Raw genomic sequence first — 23,178 nt, 5'->3', positions numbered from 1 at the left:
TAGTTATGCACATATGTATTTTAGGAAGTTTTTAGGGTCCCAGCTGATATGATTTTCAATCCTCTTAATCATTAGATTTTTCCTCCTTGAGAGACAGGCTGATATCAGTGTTAAATGGAAATAAATCCCAGGGCATTTAAATGATTCATTTCTGAGGAAACGTATCAATTTAATCACTCAAAGGGTTTTCTCCATTTTTTTTATTAATGTAACCAAGCATCATCACATTTAAAACTGCAAAACAGAATTCAATCATTCTTTATTATTAAAGCTCTGGAATATTATATTTAAATATTAGATCTTTATTTGTTAGAAAAAAAGCCAAAAGATGTACATAGGATTAAAAAGATAGCATTCATCTCTAAGTTTCCATCATTCATCATCATCACCACCGCCACCATCATCATCACTACAATTAAAATATATATCTCTTTAAATCATTATATTGATTTTTATAAAGTGCATGACGATTTACTACATAAGGCAACAAAATGGAGATGATTTGTGTTTCTCATCTAGTAAGCTTCTCATCTCTAACTGTACAGGTTTGGCTTTTATGTGCAGAGGTTGAAAAAGAGCCCTAACATCTTTCAGACCAGAGCAACTTTGATTCAAATGTCACTGTTATTAAAGGCTCTAAAACGAATTCACATTCAGGCTATACTAAATAAACTGATTCATCATAGTAACATGACTGGCTTGTAACGAGCATGATGTTCGAAGATTGCTGTATTCAGTTGAGGGCACAAAATTTGAGAGGATGATTAGTTCTACTCCTCTCTTAGGCAGAAAAACTTTTAAGTATTCTCCTCCTCCTCGGCATGGACATTATTTTCTGATATGGGATGGATTCCAAATCTTACATTCATGACTGCAACACCTATAAGATCTTGTTATTGTTCTAACCATGAAAAAAAATGACAAAAATGTCTCTAAGGTACAGAAACAAATACCCCCTAAAGCGAATTAGCATACTTATATTCTAGCAGCATTTTAAATAGCGGACAAATTAATAATGTGTATATTGTGCATTCCATAGAGTACCTGAATTTTCTTCTAATTGTCTCTTTCAATACTTGCTACCACCAATGAGCTCAAATTTGCCCTAACTCCCTACTGTGACTCTAACCATGTATTTGCTGGAGTGATTTTCACTTTTAAAAGTGTTCTTGACTCAAGCATATGGTGGAAACATAAACTCATCCTATTTTAAAATTATTTATCAGCTTAGTTGCTGAGATGGAGTACAAATATTGATTAAAAAGCCCATTCAAGTGACCAAGCTAAAGAGGGTTCACTGGAGCGATAATGCATTTCTGCAGTTGAAGGACCAAGGTTTTAAAATGCAGATACTATATCTAAAATGGTTAGCTTGGATAATGAAAAATCCAAAGTATTTTGGGTTGCAAAGGTGGAAAACTTTAATATGCTTTCCCTGCGAAAGGAGCTAGCTGAAGGAGGGGCACCTACATATGCTCACACACATCCAACCACAGGGACTTGTTGCATGTGGGTGGGCTGCCTTTGTGCCAACTCTCAGAGAAGTACAGAAGGAAGTTAAGGCTTTGATGAAATCTTCCAATCCCAGTAATTTAGGCTAATTTTAGAGTAAAACAATCTAATCATTCTAGAAAAAGATAAATTGCTTTGCAGCAAACTCAAGGCACTTTCAAAAGAATTACAGTCTAGTCTATTACCCTACTGACACCTAGTGAGCACAGGGCAGATTTCAATCCAAATGGGAAATATCTCTCTCTGCCTTCTTATATCAGCTGTAAAATCTAACTAGCACAATCTTTTTTAAAAAAATGTTTATCTAATCTGTTCCTGTCTGTGAAGAATAATCATTTTACTTGATATATTAAAATATATAGCGATGTATAGAGTGCAAACTGCTTTTATCACCAAGAATTAAAACCAAACAGAACTATACAATGCTGAATGTTCAACATGTCTTTGAAGTAAGCAATATATTCTACTATCTAAGTTTCAGCAGGAATACATTTGTTTATAATCAGGTTTTCTCTTTCAAACTGACAATTAACTCATCTTTTAATAGTGCAGTCTTAATAAATCTCTCACCCAAATGGTTGTAGACTCCTTCATCAAAAAGAAATTGGTCCACATCTTATTTTATATTATTTGGGACCAATGTAACAAAAAGCTACCTAAACCACACATATTCTTGGTGAAGTCATTATTGATGACAAGATCTTTTCTGTGTCAACAAATGGCTCATAATGTACTTAATTTTTCTAGAAATCAAGTAGCCCAGAGGTTGTCAAACTTAGAGTAAACATTTTACCAGTATCAAAAATAAATTAGTTTCAGCCTCCCGAGGATGACTTAAGAACTGACTCAAATATCATAGCCCCAAAATGGAAACAACTAAAAATTGCTCATTCTCTATCAAATAATTAAGCTGCTTTGTACATGATTTAATCTGATCATAGGAATCCTTTCTGCAATCCATTAAAAATATAATTTTTCTGAACAAACCAAGCATTCTTGGATAGATTAAAAGTCAGTATTATACTTCTGGATTATTCCTCATCAACTCTTAGTAATTAGTAGTGTCAGACACTGTTTAAGGCTTAAAGCGGCAAACATGGCCATAGTTTTAATAGTGCACAGATTCTGGCAGGAACCTGGTTTTTAAGAACGCACCCGTATTCCCCACCGAGGAGTGTATGATTAAATCTAAATTCTTCCAGTTCCTATTATAAATTATTAAGGGCTAAAAAAATGCTGACATATTTCTATGCATTTGAGAAATTGCATTTTAAAAAAACCCAAAACCCAAGAAAATGGTTATTTATTCTAACAAATCTTTCTTCTCTTCCTCATTTGGCTAATAAATAGAAGTTTTGCTGCTGTTGAAGCATCTTATTTATTAAATAATTTATTTCTTAAATTTATATGCTGCCATTTTCACTGCTAAAGTGACTGTTGGCAGGAAATTATATTCAATAAAAACGAGCACTTCGATATCTCTGTGTATTACAGTTATCCAGGACTGAAAGCTTTTACTAGCCTATAGAAAGGGGAATATCCAAGTTCCATTTTTCATTCCACTCATTCTCTGTGGGTGCTCTTGCACAATTGTAAGGCTACATTTCAACTGCTGGCTTGAAAAGCAATATTTCCTTTCATCGCTGCAAAGCAGCAACAGACAAAGCCATTCAGTTTTGAAAGGCAGGTGGGGTAAGATGAATCAGCTTGCTCCTCAGAGAGACTGGAGATGTCTATATCAAGAATGTGGCTCTTCAGGTAGCATGGGGTGGGTGGGAGAAGAAATCAAAATTCTCACTGACGGAATATACACAATCTCACGTGGGGTAAAAACTTTCAGTCTGTAGCCAGTGGAAAGCTGGGCTGACACCCCCACACACTCTCTTGATTTCCATGTGCTTTTTCCTCAATGGTGGCTCAGGAGATTTCATTGCCAAAGACTTCAAGGACCAGCGGAGTGAGCTGCATGCTATGTTCGGGCAGGAAGGAGAGGCAGCGATATTGCTTGGAATGCTCCTCGTTCAGGCTCCTCAAGTCTGTGAGTTTTTGGATCATCTTGGGATAAAGCAAACGGTTGCCCGGAGGAGGGTGTCGGCAAAGAATATAGGTCTGCAGGATTTGCGAAAGTCGGTCCTGGATGGATTCCACCAGAGCTGTGTCCTGAACACCAGGGCGATCTAGGAAACAAAACACACCACACATTTTAATGTGATGGAGGTAGGCAGTAACGCCCATGACAGGGCCTGTATGTGCTCCACTTTTACTTAATTCCATTTCCCCCCTCTTCTAATCGTAGTTTCTATGCATTCCCTTAATTCCTCCCCTCCAACCCTAGAGTCACAAATTGAACTCCTTCAAAATAATTCCGAGTTTCCTCTTGTATCCACATTCCATGTCATGTGTCAGAATCACAAAAGGGAGCATCAAAAAAGAGTCGGAGATATTGGAGAACCTTAAGACAAAGTATCAATGTGGCATAGGTTAAACACGTTTTTTTAAAAAAAGAAAACGTGGCAATGAAAGCAATTTGTTGGAAGAGGCAGAATTTTTCTTTCAGTATTTCACCTATGAGACAGTGTGAACCTTTTAAAGATGTTTTTTGCATTAAAAATAAAACTGAAGTTTATATAAACCACAGACCAAATCTATGTAGCTTATGTGACCACAAACTGTTGTCAACTTCTTATCTTTAACCCTCTGCTACTTGTTGTTATGCTTAGAAAGAAAGTCACAACTTCTTTTGGATAGGAGAATGAGCTATCTTCTTTTTTTCTCAATTACTGGAATTTTCTACCAAAAGTTCTCAAAGGGGATGCTGTTGAGATACCTGAAATTAATGACTGTTTTCTTGTGTCTGCTTGAGAGAAACCATCCATTTAATGAGTAAGACTTTGCTTTAATTTCCTTAGCATTTTGGGTCAAGCAGAAATAGGCTTGGGTCAGAAATAGTTAACTCTTATAATAGATATGCATGCTGATCAGATATTAATCATAAAAACAAACAAATCCAGAAGGCAGTGCAGGTAAGGATGTTTCAAACAAAGGATTTCTTTTGCAATTGCTCTGAATGGTATTCTACAGGTAGTTAATTTGTAACTTTTCCCCATTATTCTGGCTTTTTTTCTTACCACCTTCAATCCATTAAAAAGGATTGATGCCCATAAAGGTGAGTGGCACATGCCATCATTCTAAAAGTATTGCCAGGGGTGTTCCAGATGACAGCACACCCTTGGCATTCACATAAGGGGAATTTTCTCTCTTTTAGTGACCTGTACTTTTGAGACAGGCCTGTGCTACTGAGTCCTACTACTCTCCTAAGACATCATAAATTCCCCCAGCCCAGTTTTTCCCATCTCTTCAATTGTAGGCAGCAAATGCAAACAGATGCAAGAGGGATCATAGTACAACAAACAGGAAAAAACTTTCTTAAAAAGCACATGTTGACAAAAGTCACTTCCCCACTAATAAAATAGAGCATCTTCTAAGGGTGCAAGCACACACACATATACACACACACTGCCATCACAGGCAGGGCAGGGACAGTTGAAGGGACCTGGGTGTATTATGGCCCGTTTGCACCCAGGTCTGTTCTAGCGCCATCCGACAAATATAGTTTCTGACAAATAACTAGCTTCCTTCAGTATCACAGTCATGAGTTGAATGATTAATTCCCACGTTGACACACAGTAAATATATTGAACAAAAATTCTCAAGCCCCCTTTCTCTATTCAGCAAGCCAAGTAGTCTCCTCTGCTCAAAATTCTCCACTAGTAGTGTGCCTTGTACCAAATCAGCTCACAATTCAAATTTTCAGCAAGCATTTGGTCCTTTCTTTTTGACAAACCAACAGTCTATATCCCCAAATAGTAATTTCAGAACCATTTGGCCATTAAATTGTTAACCAACAGGCTACTGGAAAGAGGCACTTTGGAACTCCTCTCCTCACACTAGATTTCATTGGTTGGAAAGATGCTTGACACAAACTGAATGGCAAACATTTCCAACAAACATTCTATTCTATTCTATTCTATTCTATTCTATTCTATTCTATTCTATTCTATTCTATTCTATTCTATTCTATTCTATTCTATTCTATTCAACAATCCACATTGTGTAGGGAGTCGAGTTGAATTGCCACAGATAGTTTTGACAAGTGCTGGATCTTTGTGAATGAATTGCAGCTAAATGTATTAAGCAATATTGCAGTCTCCCAGGCTCAGTCTCCATCTGATGCTATACATTAAACTTCTTTTTATATGATGCTTGGGGAGTGGCATTGGAACAGGATCTTTGTTAATACAGGAAAAGTTCCTATTATCTTAGTCATTTGTCATCCTTTCACCTTTATTTCACCCTGCTTATCACAAGTAGGTCACAGCAGCCTTTTCTTAAGTCACTCCAATTTAACATTTTTTTATTTATTCCTGTGGCAGGTTGCTAGAAGAGTTAATCAGATTCTATACAGAGACTTCAGCTGAATCCCCAGACTGTATATTCAATTTAGTTGAAGTCTGACTCTGGGCGAGGATATAATCTGTCAGGGGGGAACACACTCTTCCCTTTCTTATTGGACAGCCGTAACATTCTATTTAGATTCAATACATCCCATCTATACACCGTATGTTTAGCCTGTCCATCTATACACATGATGAAAAACGATGCTCAATTATAGTTTGATTACTTTCATAAACATGCGGATTCAAGGTTTTTTTTGAACCTCTGAGTTACGGAGGCCCTTTTCCATCTGATCTCTGAAATCACCCAGTTATTATCATAAAAAGTGATCTGGTACTTTCTGCGTGGTTGTGCACTTGAGGGCTATATTGACTCATTTTAGAGAAGCATTAACCACACTTTTCACTTCATATAGGGTTTAAGCAACTGCTCAAATATGTCTATCATAGCATGTACTATCAGAAGTCACTGCCTACTAGGCAAGAGATTTCCTGATACTCACAGTCCATGTCAGCTCACTCTGTTTAGTCATCTCCTAATCTCTCTGCCTTAGGGGGAGGGAGGGAGGGAAAGAGAGGGGGGGGGAGGGAGGGAAGTCCATGCTTGGCTGATATTTAGAGAATATTCTGATGTCAGAGTTCCTGCCTATTTAATCTGGGAAAAGTCTCCCATTGACACGATGGCAGAAGGTCATAGGTTTTTAATTCCACAGCTGCTTTAATACCATGCAAAACAGCTACGCTTATCTTGGATCTCTCTCTCTTTTTTTTCATCCTCCGACTTATATGTCAGGCTATTTGGAATCTGCCTCAACCAAAAGTAATTCTTCCAAGGAAGATTGGCTCAGGTTTTTTTTAAAACAAATGTATTGACAAGAAGGGATAGAGATATAATAATTTCAGCAAATAAACTATTCCCAATTTTGAACCATTTCCTGCAAACTGATGAAGAAGTGGTACTTTTCACTATTGTGAAATAGGTTGAAGGTGGCTCACTCTAAACATAGCCTGCCTGACAGGTAGAAAAGGGGCACAAAGTGAAGTGAGAAGCAGCTATCAAAAAAACATGAGTTCCATCAGTAACTGGTGTCACAGAAGAATGGGTGTGAATGGCTGTGGCTAGCAACACTCCGAAGTAGTCTATGGAATAGGCAAAATGGGGTAGCTAAAACCACCCCCTACAAGTAATACAATAAAAAGTATAGTCACCTAAAACTTCATGTCTACAAAACCTGTACTGCACTCAGTGATGACAGAACTAGCAATGTGCAGATTGTACAGCCAGTTCTCCTTTTTCATTAAAATTAAATTTCTGTTCACCTCTGACCTGGTGCTCTAGAGAGAAGGTTAGTCCTGTTTTTAAACGCAGCCCTAGCATTTTTTCAAAATACTGGTAAACTTGTGTTTAAAAATAGGCCTAGTATTGTTTCAGAAGAACTCTAAACCTGACAATATAGGAGGCTATATTAGATCTAAGAATCATTTTGGAAAATGATCATAAGCATTATCCAGGCAGATGTATTGGTGAAAGCCAGTTTTCTAGTTTTTCCTGCAAGTCAAATGGTCCCAGATGGCAATGCTTAGTGACCAGAACAGAGGAAGCACACCTAGAATAGCTGGACCAACAGGAGCTGGGCAGATCCTACCATAACCATGTCAGGTACATCACCAATGAAGTATGCTAGATATATCTAGAGCAAAACACGGGGGGGGGGGAGAGGAAACACTAGTTTAAGGCCAAACTAACTAAAGGTAACTAAGTTGTTTTGATTGTGGGCTGCGGATGAGACAAAGGAAATGTCATGAAGACATGGCACATAAAAATGGTATTGATACATGTTCATGCAGTAAGTAGATGGATATAAACACTTCTGCTCGGAAACAGCAAGTATTGATATCACTATAAGCTCAGAACATCCTGGTGTTTGAATGTATCTGAAAACAATCAAAACAGTCTGAATCTAGCCAAGACCTGTTATAAAGTAGATTCAAAAGGACCGGGATGGATTGGTCATCTAGAATTATTCTGAGATAGATCAAATTCCTTGAAAATAATCCCTTCACTTTATGCTGTGGATGCGATTTCAAAAATTAATTTTCTATAGATGGTCATTTGTCCAGCAGCTTGTTTCTTACACCGAGGGACATCCAGCACATTCATTTGGTCAAAAAGATGCTTATCGTTTTTTATACATGGTGGAGTAAACACCACGTGTTATTTCCTACCAAGACTTTAATACAGGGACATGGAAAGTGTGATAGCATAGTTTACTGATAATGTTTTAAGATAGCTGAAATGCAGCCTGTGACACTAAAGTTTTCCTCACCAGGAGAAAGGATGCAGATGGCCATGAGAAGCACATGTTCTTCTTCATGCAGGTTCAGTTTCTTCAGACTAATTTGAAATTTAACGAGGGGCTCCAGTAAGTCTAGGCTGTGGCCAGCTGAAACAGAAACAAAACAACTTTTGAGAGGCAGGCACTAGATTACTAATTACCAGCTAGGCTAAAACAGGGGAAGTAACAAATGTAAGCATAAATCTTGGCCCCGGATTTTACTTCCAATGCACCCAAGTGTGTCATCCGTTGAGTTGTCATCCCTAAGGTGAGCAGTATGCTCAAAGAAACCAAACAACCGGAATAACAACATCCATGTTTCATTAAAAATGGGTCTCTGGCACACTTAACTTATAATGGATTCGCCCTGGAGGTGGTGCAATTGTGCAGTTTATGTGATTACTTTTTCAACTTCCTGTTCCTCCCCATCTTGGTCAGATGGTTGCCACAGAAACTGAATTCTTAAGTTTGCAACTTCATGAAATATCAGCCAGCTCAGCAATCTGGGCCCATCAGACAATCCACCTCCTCATCCCAATTTATTATTCATTGTGATAAAACAACATTTCACTGGAAGGACTTGGAGAAACGTTTGCATGTGTAGCAGAGTGAACTCTATTTTATCTGGCCCACGGCCCTTCCTTCCTCTAAATTTGCTAGCCCTCCTTTTTTTCCCTACTGGGTACCACCCAGAAGCTCCCACAAGAGTCTCTGTGGTGCAGGGGGGGAAAAAGGAAGTCTGGAAGCACCGTTATTTTAACTAACACATTTTATTAAAAGGCATCAACTTTTGCGAGCTGCAGCTCACACCATCAAATGTCTTTCTTTCCAATTTTTTGGTTTGGGCAAATAAAAAATCTCTTTCCCTCTCTGAATTTCAGGTCCAATACACAAGGTTTCAGCCACCTCATACTGGCTTCTTTTTTAGGTAGTCCAGACAGGTACTTTCTGCAACTGAGGAGGGTCACCAGCAGTAACAAAGCTGGGGTCTCTTGCCTTGCCCTGGGGTTCCTCAGCTTTTCCCTCCCCTCTTCCTTTCTTTAGGAAAACACTACAAGCTTCCTCTGCAGCAGCTGTGTTTTAGTGCATGGAGCTGGGGGGGAGACAAGGACAAATTACCTGGGAATACGGCATTTTACACACCTTCATTGACAAGCTAGATGGAGCTCTTATGGACTCATCTCTTGTCCTCAATGTTTTGGGGCCTTCTAAAACATTCCGAAGGAAATTTGAGAGTACTGTATTTCTAAGGGCATGCAGTATAACACTGGCGATTGTGTTAAGAAGGGCTTGTCAGTCATACCTGCTGCAATCACAAGGTACTGCACAAAACCCCTATGCCACATAGGGGAGATGGCAAAGCAGGATTTACTGCCAAGGAGTAAGTCAGTACATTTTTCATTATTCATTATGTTATAAATAGGCTGTAAATTATTAAACAAAGGCTAAACCCAATTCTCATTCTCAGATACACCACTGTCATTAATTCTTTCTGATATTACCAGCTGTGTAAAATAATTCATAAGATATTGCATGCCACTGTGATTTGCTTCAACCTTATGTAGGTTTAGGATACATTTTCTATATATCTTAAGAGGTATTTAAAAGTACCAAAGGAAAACAGAGTTGGCATGAGGTGGTTGCTCCAGGGCTATCTACTGCTTTACCATACAGGTCATACCTTGAGTGACATCACTGACTTGGTATTTGAAGTCATTGCTGCCGCAAGTCCAGGTCATATCCTCCAGGGAGAATGACTGATTGGAACGGAGCATGATCACTTCAATGGCACTGGATTTCAAGAGAGCAATCTGATCCTCCGCGGTTAGACTTCTGTATTTAAAAAAGGAGAATATGAAACTCAGATGTCAACCAGTTCTTCATCGTAACATTCTGTAAGGTCAGGATTAGATGCGATTATACTTTATTCCCCACCGTGCTATTATTTCTCTTGGTATAAACTGAACTTATACAACAGCTTGGAAGGCCATCCCCAAACATAAGCTCAGTTAACCAATGACCAACTCTTAAGTTGACTGCAGACATTTCTGCTTGCAATTCACTGTAGCCTCAAATGATGGCTTTACCAGTGTGAATGAGGGGCCACAGACCGGATGTTTCCGACAGAACTTTCATGTCACTTCATATGGATATTTTAGCAACACAGTTCACACAGTGAATTAAAAGCCAGTCACAACTGGGCTATACAATGCTGTGGATTTGATTAAAGAAAGTTTCTCTGGAGCATGCAGGAGAGTGATGAGTGTTTCCTGGAATCACGATACAAATCTTGTGGGGCCACAAAACAAAATGAATCACAAGAAGTTTTGGGAAAAGACACGAGGTTCTAGAAAGGATTTTTGCAGCAGGTAAAGCTCCACAAAGCAGATTCAACTTTCTTGTCAATAGTGTTTAAGTCAGTTCATAAAAGCAGCAAACCTATGGGAGACCTCTGGCCACAGTGGTTCTCTGCAGGCATGTACACACACACAGCACTCTTCCCAGTCTCCTGGCTCTTATTTAAGAGGGAATCTGAGATGCCTTGTTCATGGTGGCATGGTAGCCCTTGCCTAGAGCAACAGGTTGAGAAGCCTGTCACCTCCCAAGGAAACAGCTGTTAATGGATTTCAAGACTTAAAAAAGACAGAGCTGTTCTGAAGGTAGGACTTCAGTTCGACTGAGGAATGATAGTATTTATTTATATGGCTTGTTGTGTTAAGATTTTATTTGGTTTTTAAGGTGACCCGTTTTTATCTTTTGTGTGCCTCTGCAGATTCTGAAGTCATCTTGAAAGTTCTGTGGTGTTGTGCATTGATATACATTGATTCAAGTATGACAAATCAGACACAGATGGGCACCTCTAAGGAAAAAGCAGGCAAGGGTCCTGAAGCTACTTCTTAAATTTCCTTACCTGAACCCTGGAATCATTTTAGCAAATCCAATAACTTTCTGGATGCTGTAGCTAACAAGATCAGCAAGGTGAGGCAACATGGAGAGGTGAGAGAGGTCAATGGACATGGATGTGCTGTCATCGTTCAACTCCAGACTGGAAAGCGTCATTGGCTCTGGTGGAAAAAGAGAGATGGAAACAGCTTAGAGCCTATATCACACCAGCAGGGAAGGCAGCACTCTTTACAGCATGACAGGTTCAATGTTGTAGACTCTACACAGCATTAGAATAGAACAGAATAGAATAGAACAGAATAGAATAGAATAGAATAGAATAGAATAGAATAGAATAGAATTCTTTATTGGCCAAGTGTGATTGGACACACAAGGAATTTGTCTTGGTGCATACGCTCTCAAGTGCACATAAAAGAAAAGATACCTTCATCAACACTTACAACACAATTGATGGTCAGTATATCAATATAAATCATAAGGATTGCTACTTAATGATTACTATTTATTATTTTCCTTTCGTTGTGTATTGATTTGCATTGAGAGAGTCATATTGTAACCGCCCTGAGTCCTTTGGGAGAAGGGCGGTATAGAAATCTAATAAATAATAATAATAATAATAATAATAATAATTTTTTTTTTAATTTTTTATTTACATTTATACCCCGCCCTTCTCCGAAGACTCAGGGCGGCTTACAGTGTATAAGGCAATAGTCTCATTCTATTTGTATATTTTTACAAAGTCAACTTATTGCCCCCCCAACAATCTGGGTCCTCATTTTACCTACCTTATAAAGGATGGAAGGCTGAGTCAACCTTGGGCCGGGCTTGAACCTGCAGTAATTGCAGGCTGCTGTGTTTTAATAACAGGCTTCTACAGCCTGAGCTACCACGGCCCCTTTTTAATAATAATAATTGTGAAGGTGAAATCGAGGAGCCACTGCAGTGGCCTGCTGACCCTAGGCTGACTGAAATACTCCAGTATTACGTTGGTAATACTCCAACAGGAACAAGCAAAACCAAAGAATCCAAAAGGAGTAATTCTGTGAGATCAAAAGTTTTAAGACTGTAAAATTCCTCAGAGTCCAATTTTTGGATCCTATCCACATGATTAAAAACATGCTCGTTTTTCACTTTAATCTACTGCTCTGCTTTTTCCTAACCATACTTACAATGGTTTTTAGACAATAGCCATTGCAGTGTAGCATAACGAATTACATAAATGTATTACTAAAAGTACAGTCTTTGGCACAAAAGCAAGCTCAAAGTCTGAACGCAGAATCAAGGCATGTCCACATTGAGCTCTGGTGCTGCTCCGGCTGTGGTGCTTCATTGTCCAATGTTCTAGCCAAGCTGACTTTTTGCTGCATCATTTTCCTAAATATTCAAAATTATCTATTAATCTCCAGTGTTTATATCACATGCCAATCCTGATGGACTTTGGATGGGTAACATTAAGATAAAACATTCTGTGCCAAACTCCACAATACAATAAAGGCACACAAGGTGTCTAGGAACATTCAAAGAAAACGTTCCATTTGAAGACTTCAGCCGTGTCAACTTCATGGGGTTGCGATGGATGAGGGTTATTTTTCCATTGGCAGAAATCCCCATCAATCCTCACTTCCCAGTTCCCAGTGCCTCATCCTTCATTCAGTGTGCCATAGCCTTCACACAAAGACTGTGGTGCTCTTCCAACTGAACAAGCTGTTGTTTTTTTCTTCCTCCTCCACCATAAGCAAATGCAACACAACAAGGAAAAAGCTCTTGGCTGACACTCAGTTTCCACACTTGTCTATTGTTTAGGTAGAAGACGGATAGGCCAGACTTCCATGCATGCAAAAGCTACGACTGGTCCAATTATACCCTTTGCAGGAACAGCTTTGAAGATTATGGAAATGGAATGCTGGCCATCTTAAAGTGTCCCACAATGCATCTTGATATGATGCCAGAGGCAGTATTTATCATGGGCCCTTTTCTTATAGAACTCTTTCTGAGTTTCCGTAGAGTTTCTTTTATTTTTCCACACCACCAGTAACAGAAAACTGGAATGGTTACAACAAAAGGTGTTGGCATTAAGAACTCTGAATAGACGTACTCTAAAATTCATAGCACTATGTTACGTCTCCTGAGGGGAAAAGGAGACCTTTGTGAAGGAATCTATTGGAGATGCTAATCAAACAGGTATTTATTTGCTTTTCATCTTGCAGGAATGAATTATGTAGAAACCTTCTAAATGGATGTAACAGAACTACTGTGAATGTGGAGCAATCCATGAAATGAGAAAGCAGAAGCATTAAATTTGGTGTCTCCCCAAAGTATTAAACAGATTGGCTCCTTCTCCCCCATATTATGCAGGTCAGCCTACCCTGTGGCATGTTGCTATATTTTACATTAATTTCGGATTAATTCTGTGTAAAGGACTGCTCGGTGGAACTGATAATATTGTAACATCATAACCCTGGAAAACTGATATTATAGCAGGAAACAGTCCCTATGTTTGGGGACTGTATTTTCAATTTTGCATCTCTCAGAAAAGATAAGTCTTTCTTTAGAGCAGATTAATGAAGCCAAAATCAACTATGAACCATTGCAATTAAGCCAACGACAGACAGAACGTGGGCTGCTTAGCTGTAAGTTAAGATTTGTTGTAAAAGTTTCACAAGGAAACTTCATCAGTACAAAAAGGCAACTGTAGGATTTGCCATTTAAAAGAAACATAGTTGTTAGAATTCTTGCAGTTTACCATGAACATAAATATGATTCCCACTCTGTGTGTTACCTGAAGAGAAGCTGGAAGTATCTGAAGAGTCATCTGAGAAGGAAAAACCTGGTGTCATGTTAAAAGAAGATCTACTTGTATGCTCTTTGTTTTCATTTTGTCTTACAGGAGGCTGAAATAGAAAGAGTATCATTTGATAGTAGCCTTTTGCTTTCTTCATACCTTCATCCTGATTCTAGTTACTAGAAAGTTAATTCATTAATGGAGATAATTTATTGTGAGGAAAAGGGTGCCCTGAGGCTTTTACCCACCTTTTTATCTAATCTACTGAAGGTTGTCCAATTCCATGGATCCATTTCTTAGAACAACCACCAAAGAGAAGACTCTCATCTGCTCTGATATCCTAAGTTTTTAAATTTTTTAATCTCGCCTTTATTATTTTTATAAATAGCTCATGGCAGAGAACATACCTATTATTTCTTCTTTCTCCTATTTTGCCCTAACATTTTTTATTACTTAATTCTTTAAGAAATCAGCATATTCTGAACCAAATAGTCACTGCAACTGCTATCTCATTTGCATAATAACTTTTTAAAAATGTATGTTGCAGCCTCTTGGTTGAAGGTAAAGTACATTTATTCAATCTTCAGGTTGAGAAAGCAGAAGGTATTAAGTGGTTAATCACCCTATATTGGAAATACTGGTTTTGCTCAGAAAATATAAACTAGTAGAGAGAAGTAAGGGGGAATGGGAGTCTGTTGGGAAATATGACAAAAACAAGAGTAACTAACCCCAGGTTTTCAAAACCATGAGTCATCCACAGTTAGTTCTCTTTCTTTTACTTCTCCTATCTACCTCAGCTGTTCTCCTGACGCCTCATGTGCATCACTCAACTCAAAGCTGTTTTGCTCTTGTGACGGGGCAGGAAACACTTATGGCTCCTTCAGCCACAAGTATCTTCTTCTTCCTCTTTTTCCCTCAGAACTGATAAACCTTGTTATTCAAAGATTTGTGTGTGGCTGAGAAAGGCAGGTTGGACAGGTAGAATAATGGGGCCCATCAAGAGGCCTGCTACTTGGTTATTCACTCTGCTTAAGGGGACTTTCCTCTATTTTGTTCTGTCAAGTACATTTTTAAGGACAGATTGTGATGAAGCCATACTGGGCAGCCCACATAATGCAGCTATCACCAACTGACGTCTAGTCACAAATACACTTAATAATTTCTCCAAGCAGTACAGTTGTAAATCCAACTGGGGTATATAGATAGTCCTCAATTTACGACCACAATTGAACCCAAAATTTCTGTTGCTAAGTGAAATATTTGTTAAGTAAGTTTTGCTCAATTTTACAAACTTTCTTGCAACAGTTGTTAAGTGTTAAGTGAATCACTGTAGTTATTAAGTTAGTAACAAGATTGTTAAGTGAATCTGGCTTTCCCATTGAATTTGTTGTCAGAAGGTCACAAAAGGTGATCACGTGACCCCGGGACATTGCAACCCTCATAAATACGAGTCAGTTGTCAAGTGTACGAATTTTGATCAATGACCATAGGGATGCTGCAACAGTCTTAAGTCTGAAAAACGGTCATAAGTCACTTATTTCAATGCCACTGTAACTTTGAACAGTCACTAAGCAAACTGTTGTAAATCGAGAACAACCTTTATTTACAGATGTATTTCATGCTAACTTCGTGTGAAAATAATTTCCAGTCGGAATAGTTCCAAATCCGGTGTCTTGGCTAGAGAGCTTCAATCTGGGACACAGGTCCAATTTAAAAGACACATTGAATGGTTCTTTCATAATAGAAACATGAAAAACCAATGTGCGGAAAAAGACCTACTGGCCCATCAAGGCTGCCCTTTTGAGTTTATTTGTTTTTTGCTTTATTTTTAATTTCCTTTTAATGTATTTATTTATAATCAAGTGTAGATTTGAATCTGCCAGCGGTGTTATTTTTGTTAAGTGGGACGTGGACAAGAGTTTGAATCACTAATTCAGAAAAGTTACAAAGTTGAAAAATATTCATTTTTTTCACCAGCAGGTGTCCTACTTCTCACAAGAATAGTAAAGTACTGTATAAAAAAACAAGTCGAACTTACCCGGAATTGAGAGAAATCTGAATAAGTAGGATCGTAGGTTTTGCGGTGGGCTTCAAGAAGAGTTTCAATGACTCGTTGTTGTTCCTCCAGCAATTTGGGCTTTAGGCTTTCCTTAAGCGCTTCCTCCTCCTTCCTCTTCATTATCATCTCCCTTTTCCTCTGAACCTCTTCATCGGTCAAAATAACTGTCAAGGCAGAATAGTAAGCACATTAGAGTATAGGTAAGAGTAAACTGCTAGCCTTAGCTGAAGAATGGGAGAAGACGACAGCAATTGTTTCCTTAAGAGTTATTGTTTATCGGGACAAGAGTGATTTAACAGCTAGCAAATGTTCAAAGGAAGAGGGACACTTGACATGGAGAAACATCCCAGCTGGATCTTCAAAAATTCTGATTTTAAAGCTGTCTTTAAAGACCCCTCTGGCTCACAGTGACTTTCTTCCAACAAGATGTTTGCATACTTGCTGAGGACATGAAGACAGATGTACCATTTAGAAGACCTCATGCACATGAATAAATATTACTGCCATTTAAAAATACACAGCCAATAGTTTTTCTTTGCATGGTTTTGCGCTACAACCATTTTGGGGACTGGAGGGAAAGCATAGGCCCATCATCATAAAAAACAACTTGAAGGCTATCTGGAATGCTGCCTGTATGCGTTTTGTGACATCAATCCTCCACAAGCTGTCTGTACAACATATCAATGCACAGGGAAGGGCTGCTTTTGTGGACTATGGCCTTTTCCCTATTTACAATTAACCATGGCACAAACAGCCTCTGGGAATATGTTCCCAGGACGTTCCCTCACATTTAGTCCCCAGAGACCAGCTTATATTGCCCAATGTGTTAAAGATGTGTTTTCTTTCTTACTTTGAAGACCGTCCGAGGGAAACTTCTTAGAGGTCTCTTACACCTTGGAGGGAACTTAGGTGAGGGGCTGTTATTGGGAACAGAGGTGATAGAGGCTGACAATGACAGCAATAAATATCACCCCGGTGTGCAGTTTTCTGTCAGCTGAAAAAATTGTGATGAGCAGAACAACTTAACAGTGGGCACTTAATAGTGGGCACTTAATAGTGCCCGACTATGTTGCTGAAAATTCAGAAATTACAGTCTGCAAGCAAGTGAATATTTTGAAGGTTTTCAGCTCCTTCTGGCAATGCCGTAGACACTCTGCTGGCAGAAACATTATCACTTTTATACAAGGCCCCTGATGCATCGCACTGACAAGCTTCCAGGCCTGCATGTTTGGCAAATAGAGACAAAAGCCAGCTTCCAAAAATGAAAGAAAGAAACCAAATTCCTCTAAATACAATTAACAAATGTAGAGAATTGTGTTATCAAGTGTGAAGAATCAGAAGCACACCTTAAATTCCGGTTAAGCTGATTTATTGCTCGTGCCTATACACAAAAATCTGTTTAACACTAAATTGGAGCTAGGTAAGAGTTAATGGAATTCAAGGGAAGCTGTCTTGGAGCATTTGTGGACACCTAAGGATTCTAGGCTGAGTGCTCTCTTAACTATACCCCCAGGCTCTGCCTGCTCTTCTCCTACACCAGGGGTATCCAAACTTGGCAACTTTAAGACTTGTAGACTTCAACTCCCAGAATTCCTCAGCCAGCAGTTTGGACAAGTTTGGACACCCCTATCCTACACATATACTCCAATAGCATCCAAAACTTTTACATTCCCTTTTTTAAAAAACAAAATATCACAATTATATCCCCAACACTGATTTATCATTACACATAACCCTCCCCAGTCCCAAAGATTCCGGGCAGCATGGATCAAACAAAGCAAAATCTTCATTATCATCCCAAATATTCAGATAACAGAAAAAAGAAGCAAGGATAAAATCCAAAATAAATCAAAGATAGGCACCAACAGTCATTTGGGACTGCAATAAAATAGCTTTTAGAGAAGTCTAGCAAAGTAAGGCTTTTAATGCATCAGGCTTTGGGATAATCTATCTTTCTGTCTGTTCACCAGCACATGGACAATACTATATGTTGTATTCTAAATGTTAGAAATGACTTAGATTTCAAAGATGGTTGGGGGTAAAATACAACGATAGCCCTTATGAGAGAGATTAGATTTGGAACGTGGGAAGTTGGGGGTGGGGGAGATTTCCTATCTCAATTTACCTATTGACTACTTTGAGCAGTTTCAATACCTGGATTTTTTTTTTTTTTTAAAAAAAGGCCCATGACACATAATGAGAAAGATTACAAAGCATCCTGAATACTAAAAGCAGTATAAAGGTCACCCTGCAATTTAGGATGTATAAGCAGAGCTGAGCAAGCACAGGGCTGTAATACAAACCAGTCCCTTTGCATGCAATAGCTGCAAGCCTTATTTTGGCATGTATGATGAGGTGTTGAGAAAGATCTCTGCTACTGTGAGGAACAGAAGTCTGTCTGCAGCTTTTCTTTTCCTGTGACGACCCTAATCCTGGAAGAATTCTGCAACCAAGTCTCTAGCTTGCTTCTTCTAAGTATACTATAAAGAACTGTTCTCAAATAGTTTGATCTTAGTATCCTTTACATTCTTAAAAAGGATTGATGACCACAAAGAGCTTTGGTTGACGTGGGTTATATCTATCAATATGTATTATTATATTAGAAATAGAAACCAAGAGGTTTTAAAATATTTATTTATTTGACTTTGACCTCTGAAAAAATTCTGTGGGAAACTTTGAGAACCACTGCTATAAAGAATGGTACAGTATCACAAAGGACCAGGTGTTATTTGTTTACTTGCTTAATTAACCTTTTATGGAGCCCCAATCCCAAATTTCTCAATGGCATAAAAGCTCAAAAAAACAATAAATAAATTCCAGTATCTTGCGCTTTCATAGTTATACTGTCCAGCATCAAGGGCAGTGGCTGGGATGTGAATTAGAGAGGGAAATTGCTCCTGTGTTCTTTTTTTGGTTGGCCCCTATGGTTCCCCTTTCTCTATGGGGAAAGAACCTTTGGTTTGATCTAACCAAGCCCAAGTGACATTCTTATTTCAGACCCTACTGCTTCAGATTCATTTCAAAACTTTGTATACTTTAAACTAGCATGAGCTTTTTCTTAGAACCGCTGTAACTGGATGTTTGAAATGTGGAAACGGAGGTGTTAGATGAAGGAGGCCCTTAGATTCAGTCTGCAGAGGTCGCCAGGGCTACTTTTTCTCCTGTCTGGTCATCTCTCCTTCCCTGCTGTCCTCCAGAGTCAGCACACAGGCCCATAAAACAAAGGATAGAGAAATTGCTGTGTTGGCACTCTTGTGTAAAACCTATTTCAATGCCATCCTTATCACATCTTATCTTCTCTCTTCCAGTTTATGGCACCATCAAAAGAAGTCCAGTAAGTTCTAGATCAGAGATCCATACATCCTGTACTCTTAGGGTAGTAATGTGTATACAAGAGAAAGAGCACTGGGTGAAAGGGCATTAGTCTGGCTCCTTGATTTATAATTTATTTCATATTGCAGAGGGAACTAAAAGACCAACCTGCTCTCTAGTCAGCAGGCTGTTTACCAAGAAGCTTCTTAGAGACTTTTTCTCTGAATCAGACAATATTATTTACAGGAAACTTGCACAACAACTGTCGTGTGCATCGAACATTTCTAAAGGAAGTGAATGTGAAGCATTTGGTGCCTGAGAAATCAATGCCACATCCGGATGGCTATTCCCTACTGTCACAATTTCTTTCCATTAAACTCAAATATTTTTCTGTACACCTCCTAAGATCTGTCAGATAGTCAAATCACTTTGATCTGTTGTTTTTTTTTAAATAACAATGGAATTGAAAACTTTAAAAGAAAGAAAGGTAGAAAGAAAGTCTGCCCACTATGTGTAAAGCCCTTCTTAGCATTCTCTTGCTTTCCATGAAATACCTATTGTTCTCTATAAGGTAAATTATAGAACAAGTGCACTTTGAAGTTTGAGTTTAGACAGATACAATCAGATCATGGGGAAGTGCTATATATGAGGGGGAAAAAACAGCTAATGTTTACTTTTTCTGATTCACGCCAATCTTTTTACTTATTTTTTTATTAAATTTCTATGTGCCATTTGTAGGGGATATTGCCTGAGGGCTAACAAACATCAGTTTGCCTTCTAGCCAAAGAGGAGAAAATATTATTCTGGAAGCCTGCATCTTTCCCACACTCTATATGTTGGCATGTAGGGACTGCTATGGAGTTGGTTGCAAGGGGAGACTGGTTTGGGATACTATGAATAAATGTATTAGGAAGCCTCAACAGCTTTCTCTTCCTCTTGGCAACAGTTCTGTGCTACGCAACAAATCCTGGGAGAGCAGCATTCTAGCAAGCCTTATGAACTACAGCATCCCAGCAAAAACTGGAGGAGTAGCAAGACCACAACATTTCTTCTACAGATGTTTTGGTGTCATGGAGTAGGGAAATGGAGCACAGAGTCCCTGTGTGGAAAAATAGATACCTGTCATCACAGATCAGCTCCCTAGTTGCAGCTTAATTGTAATTTTAAGAAATGTTTCACTTTGATCAGTGCTTGCTTATAACCAATATTTCTTGACTGATAGGAGGGATGGTTAAGAAATCACTGCCTGATGAAGACAAAAACTATTTTTAGCCCCCATCATGAAAGAAGTACGCTTGGAGCAGTAATAAATGGGGAGAATGTGCAGAATTCAGGCTTATTTAATTCAATCTCTGACACTGGAAGAGAATACAAGTTTATTATAATGACTGAAGTAAATAGTAGAGTTAGTCATGTCATTTTAAATATGAGCTAAAGCCAGTTGTCTCATTAATATTTATATATCCTGAAATGTGGCCTGCCATTTACCAAGCCAAGCCAAGCCAAGCCAAGCCAAGCCAAGCCAAGCCAAGCCAAGCCAAGCCAAGCCAAGCCAAACTAAACCAAACCAAATCTGGCTTAGACAAGTGGTTATGTTTACAAGGATATTCACCATTCCAAAAATTACTTGGCTTCACTGGTCTCATCATATTTTTTTGAATGATCATATGCATTATCTATTAATAGTTTTTCTGATTTAGATTCACATCCAATTTAAGGAGGGAGGGGGAATCCTCTAATAAAAGTTCAACAACAGATTGATGTGTTACTATTGAACGAGCCGCAGTGGCGCAGTGCTTAGAAGGTCCTACTGCAGGCTAACTCACTGCTTACTCCAGGAGTTCGATTCTCACTGGCTCAAGGTTGACTCAGCCTGCCATTCTTCCAAGGTCAGTAAAATGAAGATTGTTGGGGGCGATATGTTAACATTGTAAACTGCTTAGAGAGGGCTGTAAAGCACTATGAAGTGGTATATAAGTGAAGTGGTTGCTATTGCTACATGGTCTATCAAAACCACACTGTCAGAGGATGACTAACAGTTATACATGTGTATTGCATGCCTCTTACTGATACATATTATTTCCAAATCCATATGTCTGCCCATTTTGCTTACGGAAATGGCATTTCTTTGAAAGCCTGAATCTTAGCTGAAATCTTAGGACCTTTTCCCATTGTTGAGCAGAAGCACAGAATAGATACTTGAGTTGGCTGAGAACTACAATGGCATGGAATTTGGCATCTCAGTTGTCCATCTCTATCCTGCCAGTATTTCTTCTGTTCCCTAAAACTACAATTCACTTGACTTTCCTTCAAGGTAATGAGGAAAAAAAAAAGCCTGATAGATTTTTAGTTGCCTTGAGGCTTCCAATGGATGGCATCAGAATAAAGAGGTGAAAAACCCAACAATACAATTATTGATAATGTCATGGCAATATGGCAGACAAATGATAGGGCCAGATAAAATTTGTGCCATGACTAAATGTAAAATGGAAAGGCTCTAGGTTAGAGCTAAATTTGGCTTATGGAAAAATAAGAGACTTACTGATGATATCCCTGGGTAGGGCACCTAAAAATTGTCACACCTGAGAACTGTAGTTTTAAAAATCTGGTGTGGGAGGCAGCCCTACATTCTTCAAATATTCTGTTCTCGGAAAACTTTGATTGTTAAATATATTGACCTTCCTCATGCTGGTAGTATCCTACTGTATGCCAATTCATTAAGAAGAAGAAAGAAGAAGAAGAATCCAAGACCCAATTTTCCCCAAATATTTAACACAGGAAATTTCAATTGTACTGAAGATTAATGGTGTTTACTGAATATTCAACATATATACAGGGGAATCCTATGTATATTTACTCCAAAATATTATGTTCTGTGAATTTTGCTCTCTACTGAATCTGTTCAGGGGTTACTACTGTAATGTTTATGTTGTTGCTTTCACAACTGTTCAATACTGCAAACAATAAAGTACAAGCAGAACAGAAGGGCCCTTTTACAGGTAGTGCTTGACTTACCACACTTCGTTTAGTGCCTGTTCAAAGTTACAAAGGCACTGAAAAAAGTGACTTATGACCATTTCCCACACTTACGACCACTGCAGCCTCCCCGTGGTCACGTGATCAAAATTCGGCTGCCTGGCAACTGGTTCATATTTATGATGGTCACAGTGTCCCAGGATCATGTGATCACCCTTTGCGACCTTCTGACAAGCAAAGTCAATGGGGAAGCCAGATTCACTTAACAACTGTGTTACTACCTGAACAACCACAGTGATTCCCTTAACAACGGTGGCAAGAAAGGTTGTAAAATGGGGCAAAACTTGCTTAATAAATGTCTCACTTAGCAAACAAAAATTTTGGGTTCAAGGTCGTAAGTCAAGGACTACCTGTATATCAAATATGCGCTACGGGATTTTCCCCCCCATTGTTTTTGCACTATTAGCCCTTGTCAAAAAGTTACTGGTATTTTGGAAAGCTTTTCTTTAAAAAAACAACCAGTTACAAATTACTAACACCCTGGAAAAAGAAATCCTAGCTGTTTCAAGTTTCATTTAAAACACTGGTAACCTTTGAAAAAAACACCCGAACATTAGCAAATCACATGGGAAACATTCATCTTATGACCAAGGGTTTTTGGTTGCTGTTTTTTTTTTTTTTCAGACACTGGACAGAAAGAACATTTTATGGTTAAGGTGGAGTTTGGAATGAGAGGTCTAGCAAGAAAAAATAGAAGCCAAGTCATTTGTTGCTGTGGCATAACTGGGTGATGCAAGCATTCTGCAGCCTGCAGCTACATCGGCCGAGGGTTAGTTAGCCGCT

The 23,178-nt window shown here is 38.7% G+C and overlaps 1 protein-coding gene across 5 annotated transcripts in view; it reads right to left on the bottom strand.

Annotated features, from left to right (window-relative positions):
• Window positions 1–185: 185 nt before the first annotated feature.
• Window positions 186–23,178, bottom strand: part of VDR (vitamin D receptor) — a 101,322-nt gene continuing 78,329 nt past the window's right edge. For all 5 annotated transcript variants that reach the window (XM_058166671.1, XM_058166670.1, XM_058166674.1 and 2 more), the window contains 6 exons: window positions 16,027–16,211; window positions 13,986–14,097; window positions 11,214–11,367; window positions 9,984–10,135; window positions 8,294–8,410; window positions 186–3,689 (listed from right to left, as the gene is read on the bottom strand). In XM_058166671.1, the coding sequence (XP_058022654.1) occupies window positions 3,430–3,689; window positions 8,294–8,410; window positions 9,984–10,135; window positions 11,214–11,367; window positions 13,986–14,097; window positions 16,027–16,211 (980 nt within the window). In that variant the 3' untranslated portion in view covers window positions 186–3,429. The remainder of the gene's footprint in view (window positions 3,690–8,293; window positions 8,411–9,983; window positions 10,136–11,213; window positions 11,368–13,985; window positions 14,098–16,026; window positions 16,212–23,178) is intronic.

The sequence above is a fragment of the Ahaetulla prasina genome, chromosome 2, assembly GCF_028640845.1.
Source record: "Ahaetulla prasina isolate Xishuangbanna chromosome 2, ASM2864084v1, whole genome shotgun sequence".
NCBI classification, from domain to species: Eukaryota; Metazoa; Chordata; class Lepidosauria; order Squamata; family Colubridae; genus Ahaetulla; species Ahaetulla prasina.
The sequence above is the reverse complement of the archived record's forward strand: the minus strand, read 5'-3'. Positions and strand labels throughout refer to the sequence as shown.